Source organism: Mauremys reevesii, linkage group 2 (assembly GCF_016161935.1).
Source record: "Mauremys reevesii isolate NIE-2019 linkage group 2, ASM1616193v1, whole genome shotgun sequence".
In the NCBI taxonomy this organism is placed as follows: Eukaryota; Metazoa; Chordata; order Testudines; family Geoemydidae; genus Mauremys; species Mauremys reevesii.
The window spans coordinates 184,363,811-184,384,154 of NC_052624.1; the positions used below are offsets into that span (position 1 = coordinate 184,363,811).

The following is a 20,344-nucleotide window of genomic DNA, read 5'->3' on the forward strand; positions in this document are numbered from 1 at the left end:
TTGCTAATAAGATACATGTTATGGACTTGATCCTAAATAGTGATGTGCCTTCAATTACCATAGGCTTCATTGGCCATTGAGGATGCTCAGCTGCTCTAAGCACTCCGCTAGATTGGGACCTAAGCCAGTGTCTTTGAAGTTTTATTGTTCACATGATGATAGCTAAGGGGTAAAAATCCTTCTTCCAGACTTGGTTCAGTCACCATTATAATCTAATACAGATCATAATTCTTTGAGCAAGGTGACCTTTCTTTTTCCAAAATGAAAACTGGAGTCAGGCACTGCTTTTTATTCCTGTAATTTCTATCAATTGACAGTAGCGATCTGCCCCTCCTCCTTTCTCTGTCACTGATAACTATCATACTACCCATGGCTCCTAAGCTTGCAAACTTGGTGTCATTTTTTATTCCTTCTCAAATAGCCACAATCTCCATATGCCTAACTTTGAGCAAAGTTTGGAGAATTCTTATTTTATCTGATCCTGTTTGCCCCTTTCTATGGAAGAAAAATTCCCTTAATTATATTCACATTGTGTTTTGACTAGGGCTGTCAAGCAATTAAAAAATTAAACATGCAATTAATCGCGCTATTAAACAACAATAGAATATCATTTATTTAATATTTTTGGATGTTTTCTACATTTTCAAATATATTGATCTAAATTAAATACAAAATACAAAGTGTACAGTGCTCACTTTATATTTATTTTTATTACAAATATTTGCACTGTAATAAACAAAAGAAATAGTATTTTTCAATTCACCTAATGCAAGTACTGTAGTGCAATCTCTTTATCATGAAATTTGAACTTACAAATGTAGAATTATGTACAAAAAAACCTTTCATTCAAAAATAAAACAATGTAAAACTTTAGAGCCTATAAGTCCACTCAGTCCTACTTCTTTTTCAGCCAGTCGTTCAGACAAACAAGTTTATTTACATTTGCAGAAGATAATGCTGCCTGCTTCTTGTTTACAATGTCACCTGAAAGTGAGAACAGGGTGTTTGCATGGCATTGTTGTAGCCAGTGTCACAAGATATTTACATGCCAGATGCGCTAAAGATTCATATGTCCCTTCATGCTTCAACCACCATTCCAGAGGACATACATCCATGCTGATGATGGGTTCTGCTCAATAACAATCCAAAGCAGTGTGGACTGATGCATGTTCATTTTCATCATCTGAGTCAGATTCCACCAGCAGAAGGTTTTTGGTGGTTTGGGTTCTGTAGTTTCTGCATCAGAGTGTTGCTCTTTTAAGACTTCTGAAAGCATGTTCCACACCTCGTCCCTCTCAGATTTTGGAAGGCACTTCAGATTCTTAAACCTTGGGTCAAATTCTGCAGATACCTTTAGAAATTGCACATTGGTACTTTCTTTGCATTTTGTCACATTTGCAGTGAAAGTTTTCTTAAAATGAACAACATGTGCTGGGTCATCATCTTAGACAGCTATAACATGAAATATATGGCAGAATGTGGGTAAAACAGAACAGGAGACATATAATTCTCCCCCTAAGGAGTTCAGTCACGAATTTAATTAACGCATTATTGAGTCTGCCAAAAAAAAAAAGCTACAAATATACATTACAATGATTTGGGTGTGTATCTGTGCCTATTTAATTGTTTTTCCTAAAGTTAATTAAGTATTTTAGGGGAAAAGTGTCAGTGTGGCCACCAGTGAGAGTGGCCACTCTGAGGCCACAAAAGAATTTGTTGTGAGAAACCCTGATCTAGTCCATCCCTGACAGGTGTTTGTCTAACCTGCTCTTAAAAGTCTCCAATGACAGAGATTTCACAACCTCCCTAGGCAATTCATTCCAGTGCTTAACTACCCTGACAGGAAGTTTTTGCTAATGTCCAAAATAAACAGATATTGAACAGAACCGGACCCAGGACTGATTTCTGCAGACCCCACTCGATATGCCCTTCCAGCTTGACTGTGAACCACTGATAATTACTTTCTGGGAACAGTTTTCCGACCAGTTATGCACCCACCTTATAGTAGCTCCATCTAGCTTGTATTTCCCTAGTTTGTTATGAGAAGGTCATGCAAGACAATATCAAAAGTCAAGATATACCACATCTACCGCTTTATCCCCCACATCCACAAGGCTTGTTACCCTGTCAAAGAAAGCTATCAAGTTGGTTTGACACGATTTGTTCTTGACAAATCCATGCTGACTGTTACTTACCACCTTATTATTTTCTAGGTGTCTGCACATTGATTGCTTAATTATTTGCTCCATTATATTACCGGGTGCTAAAGTTAAGATGACTTGTCTGAAATTCCCTGGGTTTTCCTTATTCCTCTTTTTATAGATTGGCACTATATTTGCTTTTTTCCAGTCCTTCCATGACTTTTCAAAGATAATCACTAATGGCCCGGATATTTCCTCACTCAGCTCCTTGAGTATTGTAGGATGTATTTCATCAGGCCCTGGTGATTTGAAGACATCTAACTCATCTAAGTAATTTTTAATTTGTTCTTTCCCTATTTTAGTCTCTGATCCTACCTCATTTTCACTGGCATTTAAGTTAGATGTCCAATTGCTACTAAACTTTTTGGTGAAAACTGAAACATAAGTCATTTAACACTTCTGCCACTTCCACATTTTCTGTTATTGTCACACCTGGCTCTGATCAGTGTGGTAGCTCTGTTTCTATGTAGTTGATGTCTGTCAGTCTGGAACAAGGTCCCTCTCTCGCTTCTTCTCCTTGTAATATGAACAATCTCAGGTTACCCAAGATTTGGGGTAGGGAGGAGGAGAGCACTAATACAGGCTAGCAGTTATCTTTAAAACTACAGTAGTATCTTCCGATTGCAGAAAATGCATCCTCAGGTCACATCTACACAGTGTAACTGAATTGTGCATTGGCAAGACACTTTTTTAAGGGACATTTGAATCTAGTCTGTGGAAACCATGGCAATTATTGAAAACCAATTAAATTAATACAGTTAAGTGATAGTAATTGATGTTTGTACTGTGCTTTGAAGATATAAAGATCTGTAAGTATGTTAAGCTCTATAACTAATAGTAACAATGTACCGGTATGTCATTTGTTTAAACATTTTCCACTGTAAAATCCAAAGCTGTCTTCAGACCCAGACCTCTAGTATTTTACATTCTGCTTCTAGGTTGATGGGTAAGAATTTTTTCCCTGCTGTTTCTGGAGTAGGCCCCTCCCAAATGCACAAGACTTCTGAAGTTTTAACTATCAGTAATATTTGTTACTGTGATATTAACATTATCATCTTTCCAGACTCACTGCCTCACTGTAGCAATATTACAGCAGTGATGTGAAAACAAAACCTAGCCCCCAGAGTAGATTCAGACTTGTTTAAGCTTTCTAGAGTCAACGTTTTACCCCTGCTTCCCCCTTCCTTCAGATGGGAAATAAGCTGCCTCAGGTCTTTTCACGGAGCAACTTACTTGGCCTCTGCAACTGCTCAGCTGCAATAGCTGGCATGCTGGGATACAGAGCCATGGCTACCCTAGTCCCCATCCACCTGCACAGTGGAGTGAGTAGCAGCCCCAGGGCAGCCGCATAAGAAGCTTTCTTACTCCCCTATGTGGGGGTGAAATGCAGCTCTTGACTGCCCTGCATCAACAGCAGAATAGATTCTGCCCTTCCAAATGTTGGGTACAGAGCTAAAGAACAAAGCTGGAGACTGAAGCTGATGTTGTACAATGATATATAAAGACTTCACTTCTAGCATAGCTCTCAGAAAACCCAGATTGTGCATTTTTGACTCTGCCTTTGCTCTCTGGAAGTAAAATGATCTGCTTAGCGATAGTAATATACTCGTATTACCTTTTACATTACAAGAAAGAGAATGGTGCTGCATAGAAAGGGAGGGCAACTTTGAAACATCTGTCATACTGAAGAACATCTGGACCGAAAGCTAATGGTGCTATGGTTTGCATACATTCCAAATGATGCGTCTTTAAGTGATTTAGCCAATAAGATAGTTAATTGTAAAAAATCCTATTTTTATTCTCATTATCAATGCTCTTACATAGCTAAAATTCAATGAAGTTGTTAAAAGCTGACACATGGTTGAACAATAAGCTTTTATAACAAAACACTAGTTTGAATTCCACAGCACATTTTTTCAAATATCAGTGATGATTATAGTTTCAAAAATAACTTATCCTACTGGGCATGGAGGTGGATAATTTCAGAGTAGTTTGCCAGGCTATTGAAAATAGCAACTGATATGCTTGTCTAATGCCTGGGAAGTGTTCTGCTCTGGAAGCCAATTTAAATACCACAAGAAAGAGTTATAATTTTTAGGTGTAAGAAAACAGTATTGTGTTTGTTCAAAAGTGCCCCACTTATTGTTTTGTCTGTCTATCCATCCATCCTCCACACCCACTCACATGTAATCAATTGATGTATACAGCCAGGTATAAGAGCTACTTCATTCTTTTCAGTAGAGCTAGTCTCTATTAATTAATTGGACTTGACATTTATAAACAGAAGACATTTACTTGATTAACAGTTTCTCCTTTTGATTTCAATGTAGGATGCCCAATGAAGGGTATGTTATAATAATAATATATCAGTAATGTTCTCATGCATGAGAGAGTTGTTGAGGTCTTTTTTTTTTTGCTGTGAAATCAGATAAAGAGAAATCAAATTATATTCATATGTCATAATGAAATAAAACAGATCTCTTTACTATTGATGGGTGAAGGGCATTTGGAAAACAGCAGGCACTTCTAAACATGCAGGATGTGTAGGGAACAAAGAGGGAAAAGAAAGATCCCAATCCAGCAAAGCATTTAGGCCTACGTGTAACTTTAACTACAGTTAGGACCAGATTCTCAAAGGAATTTATGCTCCCAACGTTCATTGAAATCAATTTGAGGATCTGGTCTTAATTTTCAAAAGCAGTGATGAGCACTAGCTCATTTTTATGTCATAAAAATATAGCATCAGGTTTGGGCAAGACGTCAGAATGTGATCAGACAAATACATGATACATGAGCATATTGACTGACGTATGTGTAGAGGATAGATATTTCAGTTCCAGTGTATGGCCTCATCTGCACTAAAAAGTAGGTCAACACAGCTATCCTGGATATAGACAGTATTACCTCAACAGAAGAATTCTTCAGTCAACCTAGCTACTGTCAGTGGGGGAGGTGGATTACCTATGCCCATGGGAGAAACCCTCCTGTTGGCATAAGAAGTGTCTACATGGAAGCACTACAGCAGTGCAGCTGCACCACTGTAGCACTTCAAGTGTAGGCAAGCCCATAATCTAATCATGGTTCCATTCTCTCATCTATGAAATCCTGATGTTACTCTACTAGAGTAACTACTGCTGACTGTGGCAGAGGTTCTAAGGGGAAAAATCCTACACAGTAGTATTCTTTTGAACCAGCTGGAAATTGGTACCATCATATTATACTTCCCCATGGGTACCCAGGGCTGTGAGACACTTTGCTACCACCTAGTTTTAGCATGAGGAAGCCTTGTCTGTGTCACCTCCACAGGCCACGGGCAACACAAGCACTCCCCTCTAAGACTATGCATGCCCCACTCTGATTCTACAGGCTGGCGATAGGCACACTCCAACCCCCGAGCCCTCTGAGGTCTCCCTGGAGTGTCCAGCCCCTGTTCACTGGGCACTCAAAGTATTCACAGATTCACTGCTCCCAAAGGAATAGTACAACCCATCTTACCAGGTACACCTCAGACCACTGTTCCCCTTAACACACAGCACTTAGGTAAGTTTATAGTGAAAACAAAGAAATTAATTCAACAAAGTAGAGCGATTTGAGTGATAACAAGTAGAAGTACTGGAAGAAAATAAATAAAATAAAATCATAACACACATTCTAGAACCTAGGCTTAATTACCAAGACCCTCATGTCTAATAAAGTATTACCAACACTTTCCAGCCACATGGGCTATGATCCCTTTATCATGAGATAAGCCACACTGTCAGCTTCTCTCCTATGTGAAAAATCTAGACTGTATCTCTGCACTCCCAGGTATACCCCACAATCCATTGTCTTTACTGGTAAACAAGATCCCTTCCTTCCTGTAAATATTGCAGTGAGTACAGGTCTGTCGCAACTTACGCACATTTAACATGTGCAATTTCAACTTTATGCTGTACAGCTGGAGTCGGGGGGCGTGGCCTCAAGTGGAAGAGGTGTGGCCTCAAGATTTAAAGGTCCTGGGGCACCAGCTGTGGCTGGGAGTCCCAGGGCCTTTAAATCACCCAGGGGGCTCCCAGCTGCAGAGATGGCTGGTAGCCCCTGGGGTGAACTAAAGGGCCCAAGGCTCCAGCCACCATGGAGCTCCGGGCCCTTTAAATGCCAGCCCCAGCCCGGCTGCCAAAGCTGCGGGCAGGATTTAAAGGGCTCTGCCGGGCTCCCCACTGTTGCGGGAAGCCCGGCGAAGCCATTTAAATCCCGCCCGCAGCTCCAGCGGTGGGGCTGGGGCCAGCATTTAAAGGGCTCCACCGGGATCCCCACCGGAGCGGGGAGCCCAGAGGAGCCCTTTAAATGCCGTCCCTGCCCAGCTGCTGGAGCTGCGGGTGGGATTTAAAGGGCTTGGGGATATAATTTTGAGTATACACAGTTTTCGCTTTACGTGATAACCACGGAACGGAACCCCCGCGTAAGATAAGACTTGCCTGTATTGGGCTTAGTATGCAAATAGGCCTGCATTGTAAGACATACAATGTCCAATACACTCATGACCAGACAGAGCTAAGTATCTGCTACCTCCTGTTTGAAAGGAACCTGTTGAAGTCATGCCATCTCTTGGTTATCTGCCTTAACTCCAAGTCTTTGAGAATGTAATTTCCAGCATAGATCTCCAAATCCTTAATTATTATCCATCCATACATTTTGAAATGATTGGGGTGACTAGTGGGCTATTGGCTCCTATTAGAGACTTCACACGCCACACTTTGGTGAACTTAATATGCATATATCTGACCCAGGGGATCCCTGTTAAAAGTCCATGAATCTCCTTTCCCTCTGCCAGTTGGCACCAAAAGGTTCCTGGGTCACACGTGACTACTGATTATTCTGCATGGTATCAAAAAGATTTGTGAGCTTCGAGGCATGGGTGTCCTTACTGTAATTCATTTCAGCAGGGAGCAAGTTTTCAAAATATCGACTTGTGAGTTAACCGTGATAGTACAGGGCTAGCCTTAGTCATTGTGCCTACAGAACAACCATGTTAGCTGCAAGAAATTTATAGATTGTTCTGGAATGAAAGATTGAGGGCCTGATTCTCTACGGCCTTGTACCTCTGACAGTGAAAAGTGGTTGTAAATGCTAATTTAGCCCATGCTTAAGTATTTTGCTGACTCAGGGCCCAATGACAAGTCCTTCTGTTGTTGCCTTGTTTAAACCTTGGAAAGTTGCTGCAATAATAAGAAGTTAAATTAAGAATAATTTCCACATTTGTCATCCTCAGAACACTTTATAAACATTAACTACTGTGAAGCAAGTAGTTATGATCCCCATTTTACATGGAGGGTAACTCAAGCAGAGAGGTTAAGTGATTTCCCCAAGACCCCACAAAGAGGTGGTGTCAGCACTTGGACTGGAACTCAGGAGTTCCTGGCTTCTAGTCCCAGGGTCTGACATTCCCATGTGCTCAGTTTTTCCTGTGCTTAGACCGCAGCTCTCAGTATCTCCGGCTTCATCCCACTCAGCAGCGGGATACAGAATTGGTATTCATTCTTTACATCAATTGATTTTGATTTTAATAGTCCCTTGTCCTTAATCAAGTGTTATGCAGTCATGGCAATAATCTTAATAGTACTCACTTTTCTAGGACTACCTGTTATAAGAACCTAGAAATTACCATACTGGATGAGACCTAAGGTCCACCATTATTCTGTCTGACAGTGGCCACAATGCTTCAGAGGAAGGCATATGAACCCCACAGTAGGCGGAGAAGGGGTAATAATGAGTCTCTGAACTAGCCAAGTTGGGAAGCAGAGAGGTGTGACATAAATGGGTATTTCTATTCAGACTGCCTTGCTAGTTCTATTTATCTGAAATTATTGGCGATATCTCCTTTGGAAATCCTAATTGTCAGCTGTGGTGTATTTCTTTTTGGATGCTGCGCATATCACCACTAAATTTCTTCTCCCTATCTCTGCTTGAGTTTTTCTAACCAAAATAAGGTGTTGCTGCTTTAGTATCACAGGTGGCGCAGCCCAGACAGACCAGTTGTTCAAAAATGTTGCCAGGTTAAATTGGCCACAAATCAGTTTAATACCTGCCAAATCATATAAACAGTTAAACTCTCAACTTCTCACATTCGCCACCTACAAATTGTTTGAAAGGGGAGTAAGTCATTGGACATGCAAGCACAAAGAATGCAGGATGCTTAAAATTCCATATCATAAACACTGATACCTCCAGGGCTTAGTTTCAGAGCAGTTCTAGATCTCCCTTCACATTTAATAACCGTATGAAACAAGCCAGCTACAATGTCACCAACATCTGCTAAGCTAAATGACCTAATGAAAAAGTACAAAGATGTATTTCCCAGGAAACTGCTGTAATCCATAAAGTACAAGAGTAAAATGTACATTCTAGCTCTTGTAATACACACTCCCTACCGCCCCCAGGGAGCGGGGGGAATTACAGTTGCACTATGTGAACCAGCTGGCTGAGGAGAATGACATTGAAACATTTAGGCATCTCCAGATGCCTGAAATGAGTCTCCATCATACTGTTTATGAGCCACTGAGCTACATGTAGGGCTCCATTCTAAAACTTACCCTATGTGGCATCTGTGCGTGGACCAATAGAAGCACTGCACTGAGAATTCTAAATGATGTAACATTCATATATGGGACAATTGTGACAGTAAATTTCATCCAAGAGATGTTCTAGTGCCCTAAGTGATTCTGTTTGTGTGTGCATGGCTTTTCAAACTGCAGGATGCCATAACAGAGGAAAAGCTTCAGAGGGTGAAAGAGCGATTCATGTCTGCCTACGATGTCACTGCGGATGGACGTTTACAAATACACGAGGTAAACTCCCAAAATATCTCTTTTTTTGAAAGACAATGAAATTAGAAAATGGATCATGCATAATTGGGACATTGGGGGGATCTGGGGGGAGGGAGCGGGGACACGAAGATAATGTGTGTAAATTTCAAACTGCTTGCTCAAAGTGTAATTTACATGGAAACAACATGTTCATCTTTTATTTCCTGCATAGTGTCACTAGTCATGTAAATTTGCTCTAATCTTTACCTGCCTCTTTTAGCTTGCATATATGATCTTGCCAGAGGATGAGAACTTTCTGCTGCTTTTCCGACGGGAAACACCCTTGGACAACAGTGTGGAGTTTATGCGGGTGTGTGTCTTTTGCCTTCACCCCTTGTACATTGCTGTCAATTATTCTGAATGGCACCTATAAGCAGACTCTTATTTAAAGTAGATTAGTATATTGGACCTCTGTGGAATTTTGTACAAGTTCATGTTCAGTAAGGAAAACGGAAGGCTGCATTTTCTTAGCTGTTGAAGTTGTGAACATTCTGTAGGAATGCTCAAAAGACAGATACCATAGACAGGCTGGACAAAACCAGGGGCTGCATAGAGTAGATGCTTGCACTTTGAAGACTTTGTTAAAGATACGTGTCCATTTTCTCCAGAGATGAAAGGTTTCTGTAGCAACCCACTGAACAGTTTAACCCTTTAGAGAGCTGGGGTCAGATCCTTGACTTTATCATTTGTGCACTGGACAAAGATCAGTGGGGACTGGCAAAGGAGGTTTTGAGCCACCTTGGTACTGGCACTCTTCCCTGATTCTGGAGATGTCCGTCGCGTTCCAAGGCACAATTTAGAGTGGATTGAGGGATTTGTTAAGTGGCCCTGGAGTGGGGCTGTGGACAGCCAGTGCAATTCTGTCAGTCGGGGAGTATTGGGGTATAGGGATGCCCTTGGAATGCCTCCTTTTCCTTGCCGCACCTTTGCACAAGGGGGGCAAGGAAGGAAGCAGAGTCAGAGCCATTATGGCAACTCTAGACCACCCGGGGAGTTCCCCTACATTTGGGGAAATCAGGTGGCCTGATCTACCAGCTTTTGAACATCTTCACAAATCTGGAGGAGGATTTGGTCCTATATTCTTGGCATTGCTAGCTGCTGCAGAAACACTATATCAGCCTTGCAACACTCATGAAAATTGACCAGCCCAGACAAAATTTACTTGCTTACCCTTTATTATGATGGTGGTTATAACAAAAGACATTGCACTTGCTCATTAAAATTAATTGCCCACAAAAAACAAAAATACTCCACCTCGGTGAATAGCCAAACAGAATTTTGCACGTCTCCTTCAAAAACATTGAGCGACTTACTCCGATAGGAAAAGCACCAAAGTAGTGAGAGCTTTTAAAAGCCATTATTTAAAAAAAACCTTTATTTTTAAATATATTCCTCTACTTCAAAGGCTTGATTTCCAAACTGAATATATAATCTTGATTAACATGTAAATTGGGTGTTTGTGGACACAATGACCAGTTATGCATCTAACTGGTCATTTACACAGGCAAATTACCACTTTGAGTATGCAACCATGATGGCTTTGTGCACAAATTAGGTACAAAATTTTGATCAGGTTCTCAGTCTGATTATATTTTTCCTTTATAGAAAGAGACTGTCTATAATAAATAGCTGATTGCAGATTCCGTTTTTCCACAGCGTGCTATACACAGTTCTGTCAACATCAAAATAAGAGTAAAAAACACTGTATGTGGATAATTTTACTTTGTTTATAGTGAATTAAGTACTCAGTAATATGGCTACATGCAAATTATGGAACTGAATGAGATCTGATCTAGAGCTGTATGAGATAATCAACTTATTTGATGATTAAGTGCAAAATTAATGTGGTCTTACCAATTTTTCCCCTCCAGATTTGGCGCAAATATGATGCTGATAGCAGTGGATTTATTTCAGCTGGCGAGCTCAAAGTAAGTTATTTTAACCATCTCTTTGGGCCTGATCTATAACTCTCTGAAATCAATGGGAGTCTTTCCACTGGCTTTAGTAATTCTACTGCCTTTTCGTGAACTTGATAAATGGCATTTTAAAATTGTTCTGTAGCAATCAATCACTAGAGAACACATTGGCTGTAATTGTAGCTGCTAGATCTGTGGTTCTCTTGCATGGTTGTGTGAGGAACTGGCCAGTAGATCCTCTTATTTGTGGACCACCTGAGCTCACCTTTGTGCCCCACTCCTTCCCCCCCATCCCTGGGCTTACATCCCTTCCCAACTCACCTCTGGACTGCTGTGGAGACAACCACCAGAGCACTCCTCCATATCTTACAAATGTGCACAGTCCCTAGCCCAGCCTCCCCTCTCCAACCCCTGCAGAACAGAGCCACAGCAATTCCGTTTTATTAACTAGCTAATTACTTTTGTGCCTATTAATAAATGGTTTTCTGTGCCTGCAAAGGTGGGGGCAGAATTTAGCTCAACATTTATTTTATTTTCAGGCCCAGGTCCGATTCAGGAAAGCACATAATCAAACACTTCACTTTTCACCACGTTCAGAAATCTATCGTTGGTCTGCAAAGCACTTGGGCAGCAAATTCGACAGTGAATCTTAATCACATGCTATCTGACTGTAACCCCAATGTATTGCCATCTTTTGACTTCTGAGCCATTGGACTGGTGCTTCGAATTCTTCAGCTTAATGTTGAGGGTCTATCAGCAGCCAACACAGAGTCATTAGTCCTTAGCCACTCGTCACAGTACTGATGTAATCTGTTTGCAAGAAACTTATGTTGCTATCAGCGTAGCAGGACGTTATGGTACTGATGACTTTGACCCCGTCTCACACTTCCCTGATGTTTCAAATGGGTTTCTCTAACAACCTGCGATGTAGATGCGGTTAACTTTAGACTATGTCGCACATCCTTGATGAGTGCCTGCTGGCTTATTTCAACAGCGGGCTACTGGCTCTTCACCTGGCTGCTGCTGATGATTCTGTCAAATGGCTGGGCAGACTGTGCATATGCTGAGAGAGAGCATATGTTTAAAGTTAAGCACATGCTGAGGTCCCATTGAAGTCTGTGGGACTTCAACATATGCTTAAGTGTGGATTTAGGTGATTAAACACCTTTAAAAATCTGGTCCTAAGTGCTTTGTGGAGTTTGGGCCATAATGATTTAAGATTATTTAGAAAGTTAAGTGTTTGTGGAGAAATAAATGTCACTAACAAAAAAATCCACTGTCCCCTACATACAGCTGATCCTCTAATTCACGGTTCCATTATGTCTGTTACAGGAGAATCTGATTATTTTAAAATATATTTTAACACTACCTATAAACTAAAAAAAGTAAAAGATCAAATAAATTTAAATTAAATTGAAGCCAGTGGAACTCCTCATGTACTCAGAGTTAGGCTTGTGTTTAAGTAACTTGGTAAATTGGGGCTTCAATTTTTAATATTATTCCTTGAACTCCAAAAGGTAAAGTCTATTACTCTGATTCTTTTCTGTCAATAGGACTTCCTGGGAGATCTCTTTTTGCAGCACAGAAAGATGATTCCTGAGGCAAAGCTGGAAGAATACACTGATACAATGGTAAGCAAGGATAGTATTATTTATTGTGACTAGAATTTTAGACAAATCAAACTCTGTCTAAACTTGTTCAAAAGTTAAGCTAAGGAGGTACCTTCATATTTACACAACCTAGACCCAACCCTCAGCTCCCTCTCCTTGCATAGACCCCAATGTCTCCCAGCCCCCACACAGGCTTTCAGATCTCTTGTTCCTCAAAACCCACAATGCACGGCTAGTTCCCTTCTTCACCCCACATCCTCACAGGCTTTCCAGCTCCTTCCCTACTAGTAACAGCCTTTTGGGTAAGCAGCAGCATTTTAAAATTCACTAATCTAAGCCTGATCTTCAGGAATGAACACACACATACTTTAAATCATTGGTGGTTATGATGTGTCCACAACATTGTGGCTGCAAGCAGGCATTTGTATATGCAAAATGGGTAGCTGTGTGCATAACGTATGTACCCATCTGCTTATATTATCAGCCATTTTGCATGCACAAATGTGGGTTTTATGCAAACAACTTGGGTACCCACATTTGAAAATTGTATGCAGAGTGTGTGTGTGTGTGTGTGAGAGAGAGAGAGAGAGAGAGAGAGAGAGAGAGCAGGGCCGGCTCCAGACCCCAGTGCGCCAAGCGCGCACGTGGGGCGGCATTTTGGCGGCAGGGCGGCAGGGCGGCTCCGATGGACCTTCCGCAGTCATGCCTGCGGGAGGTCCCCCGGAGCCCCGGGAGCAGCAGACCTCCCACAGGCATTACTGCGGAGGGTCCGCTGGTCCCACGGCTTGTGTGGACCTCCCGCAGGCATGACTGCAGAGGGTTTGCTGATCCCGCGGCTCGGGTGGACCTCCCGCAGGCATGAATGCGGAAGGTTCGCCGGAGCCGCCTGCCGCCCTCCCAGCACACCCTCCGCAGGCGCGTCTGCAAGAGGTCCCCTGGAGCCGCGGGACCGGCAGCGCGCCCCCTGAGGCATGCCGCCCTGCTTGGGGCGGCCAAATTCCTAGAGCTGCCCCTGGAGAGAGAGAGAGCATAAGAAACCAACTCAGAGAAAAATAGTTCATTTCTGATAATGAAGTGGAAGATGTCATCCGAGTTCCATCAAAACCTTCAACTAATGCTACTTTCATAAACAGCTTGTGGACACATTCATAAGCACTCATGACTTCAAATTTGACAATTTATATCTAACTCGAGAACTAATTGAACTTCTTTTTGTTTTACCGTCAAATCTCACATGTCCACTTATGACAGTACATTTCCACTCCCTTTAAAAAGGAATGAAATCAGACTACAGAAGTAATTTTATAGCAAAAAACCCCTTGAAAATAGGAAACAAATCCCCCACAATTAGCATAAAAGTCTTTTCAGGAGAGATTTCTGGTAGCAAATAGCTTTTGAAAGGCTCCATTAAGATTTACTTCCCTGGTGAGTACTCCAAGCAACAGTTGGAGAGTAAGCAATCTGAAATTTGTAGAGAATGGTTGGTTCATAGCCTCTGACTTGTTTCCCCTTCCTATGAGTTTCCCCCATAATTTCCCAAGACACAGCAACTGCCATTGCACATAATATGATTGCTAACACAACAGGTGCAGTTAGATAGTAATACAGTTGAGAAGAAACATGGTCTATTGGTTCAAGCATGGGGCTGGGACTCAGAAGTTATCTGGTTTCTATTCTTAGATACTCTCCTGTCTTGCTGTGTGTCCTCGGACAAGTAATTTAACATCTCTGTGCTTCAGACTTGGAAAAATGGCTGCTTTAGTGTATCTGGAGATATCTAATCTGAAATGCAAATATGCAACAGGAGGAAGAAATCTGCAAAGCAGTTATGCCAGAAGAACTTAGGGTGCTATCTAACAGCAAATTAGACTTGAGTTTGCAATGTGATATTGCAGGGAAAAAGGTCCAATGCAGTTTGGGGCTGTATATGCAGAGGTAGTGTCACAAAAGAGCACTATGATAATCCTCCTCTCTGTGATTCTCAGGCAACTGCATCGTGTTCTGGGCACCAAATTACCATAATACTGTTGACAAACTGGAAGGAGTTCAGAGATGAGTAGGCCAGAGGGATTCATTTACTAGGAAAGATTCAAAATATTAATTATGTAAAGCTTGACAGTGCTGGGACTAATGGGCACATTGTAACAGTCCACAAATATTTGAAGGGTGTAAATATGTAGAAGGGAGCAAATATTACTTGGAGTAATGGGAAGAAACTCAGAAGGGGAAATTTTATCTGAACATTAGAAAAAATTGCAAATCATTAGTGTGTGGAATAGGCTCCCTTGGGAAATGATGGAAGCCTTATCTTTTGGCACATTTCAAACTAGACCAGACAAAGTTCTAGTAAGGGAATAATAGGAAACAAACCTGCACTGGCAGGAAGAGAGATTAGCTAACCTAATGTATACCTCTAATCCAGGGGTCGGCAACCTACGGCACGCATGCCAAAGGCGGCACATGAGCTGATTTTTGATGGCACGCAGCGGTGGGCTGAGTGGCTCAGCCTGCCGCCACTCTGGGGTTTCTGCTGCCAGCTTCTGCCAGCCGGGGACCCTCCACCAGTCCCACTCAGCGCCCGCTGCCAGCCTGGGTGAAGGAACCCCTAGAGCGGGGGCGGGCTGAGCAGTGCTCTGTACCTTGCAGGGCTGGGCCCATGGGGGCAAGGCTTCTAGTATAATTGTTCTAACAAAGAAGCTCCTATTTGCAGGAGGGCTAAAAGGGCACTTCTGTGCTGTGGAGGCTGGCTTATTTAGAGGCTGCATAGGAGTGAATTTCACCCTGTTTAATTTTTGTGTGTATATATTTGCCTTCACACACATGTATGCATACATGTACAGCTAGATACATAGCATTTTGCAATTCCCCATCGTTCAGGGAAATTCTGTTTGGAAGTGATTTAAGGATTCTTGTTCTTCCAGTTGGCCCAGAACAAGCATCGTGGAGGGAGGGAGCATATTCTCCAGGGCAGAGTTCAAATCACTGCACCTTCTACCCATAGCTCTTAGCAACAGCAGCCTGCTATAGGAATACTATAGCCGTGTACCAGGGGAGACCAGGCAGGTACCATAGTTTAGAAAAGAAAATGGGAGGTTTTGCTGATAGGGTGAAAATATTCAACCCTCCTAAACTTACGTGAAAGATAGTGAAAACACATGCGGTGATGCCTGCTACTGCTTCACCACAAAGAGAAAATGATGGTAATAATAATAGAAATAATCTCCCTCCAGCTGCACATAATGAGGCTTCAATTGGACTTATGGGTTCTGGTGAAATCACAAAAACCACAAGACTCAAGCTCATATGTTTGTCAGAACCTCAGCATGGAATCCTAGTCTTAATGTATGTACTTTAGTGGGTATTGTCTATGGATGAATAATAACCAGACCTAAAATTAACCTTGTGCTTGAGTTAACATCTCCTTCTCTCTCATTTATCTGTCTTAGTCCCCCCTGCTGTATTAGTAGTACTTCTTCACTGCCTCCTCTCCGCACCTCATTGCTGATCCTTTTTACCATTTTATTTAAGTTTATTAGCCAGCAAGATATTGTAAATAGAACAACATCATTGGGCTTGATTCTCCATTGCCTTACATCATGTGTAGTCACTTATACCTATGCCAAGAGGGTGTACATTGTTACCACTCTAACCTGATTGCATTTTACACCCATTTAGCACAGGTGTATCTGGAGTACAATGCAGAGGAGAATCAGGTCCAGGGAGGGTTTCTAGGATAATATTGTCAATGGGCCAAATGCCAAGGTCCTTACCTGATTTGCTTTGATGCCAAGTAATGATTGAATCAGCATTTGCAGAAGATGCCTCTTTTTACATTTATAACTTTCTAGCATCTGTAACCATATAGCACTCACTCATTTCAAGACTGAACAGAAACCTTTCATTCCTATGCAGAAGCTCCTCGCACTCCTTAGTTACCTTGTAAGTAAAGGCACTGACTGTTCTTAGCATTCTATAGTTCACAAAACTACTTTAGCTGTTAGTCCTGATGTATTAATGCTGCTGCATGCAGGGAAAGCTCATTACCAGTTTGTGCTTCTGCAAATCAAGTTACATAGGCTGTTGGAATAATCACAGACAGAGCAAGGTTATTGTGGTTCATTTTTTTGAATACCCACTGATGATAACATTGGATTCACCAAAAGGCTTTAATTTAAGCACCACAATGTCCTATTACATTAAAAAAAAACCCACCCAAAACACTATCTTTGCCTACAAAAGAATAAAGCATTAGTTTTGTGTGATAACAATATGAGTGCTGAGACCAAAAATTCAAACAGGATTTTGCCTGAATAAAAACTAATTATGAAGTAGAGTATTTGTTCTATGGAAATTAGTGGTTGGAGAGAATCTAAGGTGAAAGCCCCTCTGAAGTCAATGACAAAACTCCTATTTACTTGAAGAGGGTAGGTTTTTGCCCCTAATCTCTCCCCATGTAATTTGGCGGGGAAAGACTTAAAGCACAGGAGATATGGCTTGGTTCTATTGTCAGCTCTGTCACAGACTTCCTGCGTGATCTTGAGCAAGTTATTTAGTCTCTCTTTGCCTTCCCTTTTCTCTCTGTAAAATGGAGGTAAGGGAACTTAGTTTCACAACACCCAGTTAATTCATTCATATCTGTGAAGTTCACAAGATCATCAGATGGAATGCATATAGAAGTGAAAACCATTGTTTTTATCACTAATATATCCTTACTGCAGTATGTTTATGCACTTTGTGTGTTGTTTAGTGGCTAAGGGTGCGAACCCCCATATTACAGGGTTTACTACTCACAGTTGGAGCACCTCCTTGTGGCCACATCTGAGAACTAGCTCCTGAACATTAACATCATGTTTTTCACCACAAGGTTTAACGTTACCGCCAAAGTTTTCATCACAAATGGACGTTTACAAGTATCTTGTCATGCAACACCTTCTGTTTAGATAGTCTGGTTTGTTCAATACCCATTGTGTCCTTTAATTCCTTCCTGTACCCTTGCATGTACATAGGTACTGGCTTTCTTTTTACTACAGTGTTCCGTCCTGCATAAGTTTTTAATCCAAGCACATCTTTGGGGCTTTGATATTTAGGCATCGGTGAGGTTAGGATGCAGTTACTGGCGGGCCCCTTATGGAGCTGTCTCCCAACCCCAGGGCTGTGCATATCCACTTCCCCTCTTGGGGTCACCCTCTGGGTGAGTCCTTCCTGCCCCCCTTTCTGAAGGATTGAGACTTGAGCTCCCTTGGTTAAGGGAACCTACCTGCTGATGAGGGGTAAATGTTTCTAGCAACACCCCTCAGCTGTTTGCTCTATGTTGTCAGCGAGGGGCAAAGCTTCCTCCTCCCTGTCGGCCAGGTAATTTGCATTTTCACAGACATACTGCTGGTTGTTTGGATGTAGATTTAAAACCATTGTAAACTCAAAGACTGGACTCTGCCATAAAGAGACAGCATCAATTTCCGCCAGCATGTTAAAACTGATGTCTTGGTGACTTACAGTTACCAACTTCTGCTGCCACAAGGAATCAGATGTGTCTGAACCCACTAGGGTTCTACAAAGATGTGAGACACCGGCTGTTTGCCTGGATGGACAGGTGCTGAATCAGTCACTCTATCCTAGGTATTTGCCCACATGGGATCAGCATGATGATAGTCATGTGCTAACAACATTACTTCTTCAAGATGCTGAGTAGGCAAAGACAACAAGGGCTGCCTACATTCCATAAAGTTCCCTTTTCCCCTTCTACACCCCTTTTGAGACACCTTCCTCAGTGGTCTGTAAAGTGAGTTCGGGACTGAGCTCATCTCCAGAACTCTGGCAGTTAGCACTTGAAACAATTCTCTCAGCAGGCAATCTGCTACAATGGTCATCAGGAGCTAATTGGGCCAAATAACTCCTGTGCCCTTCAGGCACAACTACTTACTTGCAAACCTCACCAGGGAGCATTTTTCCTGAAGGAGCTTTTTCCAAAGAATAATCCATTTTTCATTAAGCTTTGATAAAAATGCCGTACTGTTTAAACATGCTGGGCCTTATTCTCATTTACACGACGCTCTTTTACACCACTCTGGCAACGTAAAGGTACTTTCAAGTGGGTGTACAGTTCATTTGTTTCCACTGAAAGGCATCTTTATGCTGCCAAAATGGTTTAAATGAAAATCAGGCCCACAACTATTTAAACCTCCCATGTGTGTTTGTACACAAATAGATCCATGATATGGGGGTGTACCTGCTGTAATTCTTTGTGTGTGTATGCAATTATCAGATTAGATCAAACACATGCTTGAAATTAGCAAGTTTAATTAATAAATGTATCCCCAGGCATTTGATGTGTAATACATGCAGAGACGGCACATAGCAGATGTGCATGAGCTACAGTTGTCCAAGTAATGGGATTATGTCTAGTTTAGTAAATGTGGTACCTGAACTAATTTGTTGAAAGCCATTCCATATTGAGTACATGTTTTCCATATTTCATGTGCAAATCATTATTACAGAAAGGTACAACCTAGGCCTTCAGGTGGGACTTTCTTTTTCTTTGTTGACCTGAATGGACAAAAGATTAAATGTATTTGGAAATCTTATTTAGGATGTTGGTCCTATAATAGGCAAAGTAGAATTTGAAAAGATGAGGGAGCTTGGGGAGGGGTTTGCAGTGACTATAACCACCCCAAAATTTGCCTTAACCCTCCCATAGCCACCCCTCCCAGCACAAAATTTAACCATTGAAGAAAGGGTGGTATGGTATGGCATTGCCAGGCTTACTTCTGTGCTCCTGCTGGCAGCGGTCAGGGCCGGCTCCAGACCCCAGCGCGCCAAGCGCGCGCTTGGGGCGGCCTTTTGCCGGCAGGGGGGCAGGCGGGTCCGGCGGACCTTCCGCAGTCATGCCTGCGGGAAGTCCAACGGAGCCGCGGGAAGACCGGACCTCCCACAGGCATGACTGTGGCGGGTGCGCTGGTCCCACGGCTCGTGTGGACCTCCTGCAGGCATGCTTGCGGAAGCTCCACCGTAGGCGCGGGACCAGCGGCACGTCTGCGGGAGGTCCCGCGGAGGCGCGGGACTGGCGCCCGGCCGCGCCGCCCTGCTTGGGGCGGCGGAATTCGTAGAGCCGCCCCTGGCAGCGGTGCTGCCTTCAGAGCTGGGTGCCTTGCCAGGAGCAGTGGTCACCACTCTCTAGCCACCCAGCTCTGAAGGCAAAGCGGAGAGAGCGGCAGCAGCTAGCCTGGCACCCAGCTCTGAAGGCAGTGCTGCCACCAGCAGCAGCAGAGAAGTCAGTGTGGCATATCAAGCATGGGCAAGGGGTGGGAGCATGGAAATAACAACAAATGGGAGGAGGGAACATGCAAGGCAAAAGATTGGGTGGAGTGTGCATAAGGGAGGGAGATCACAGATGGGGAAAGGGGAAGCATTCATAGGGGAGGGGGATCACAGAGGGGGAAGCTGGGGCTTGGTTAGGGGAGGGGAATCACAGGGGAAGGATGCATAGCGGAGGGGGTAACACCGACAGAGGAAGGGGGGCATGGTTAGGGAAATGGGGAGCATGGACAAGGGGTGGAAAGCCCCAAGCAGAGAGGAAGTGAGGGTGGGGGAGGAGTTCCAGACAAGCAGGCATCATGCAAGGAGGGGATTGGCACGTGGTGACGTGGTAATGCGCAGCCCAATGCGGGGCACTGCACACCGTGAGGGTGGCACAGGGGCAGAGGGCTGCGGCAGAGTTGGGAACCCAGGGGATACTGCTGTTGTTAGCGGGGTGGGCAGGGGCCAGCAGATGCTGT

At 42.9% G+C, this 20,344-nt stretch overlaps 1 protein-coding gene across 1 annotated transcript in view; it reads left to right on the forward strand.

Moving 5' to 3' along the window:
* SCGN (secretagogin, EF-hand calcium binding protein) overlaps window positions 1–20,344 on the forward strand; it is a 42,490-nt gene that overhangs the window by 8,756 nt on the left and 13,390 nt on the right. The window contains exons 3-6 of the mRNA XM_039525724.1: window positions 8,936–9,028; window positions 9,267–9,356; window positions 10,918–10,974; window positions 12,516–12,593. Coding sequence (XP_039381658.1) covers window positions 8,936–9,028; window positions 9,267–9,356; window positions 10,918–10,974; window positions 12,516–12,593 — 318 coding nt within the window. The remainder of the gene's footprint in view (window positions 1–8,935; window positions 9,029–9,266; window positions 9,357–10,917; window positions 10,975–12,515; window positions 12,594–20,344) is intronic.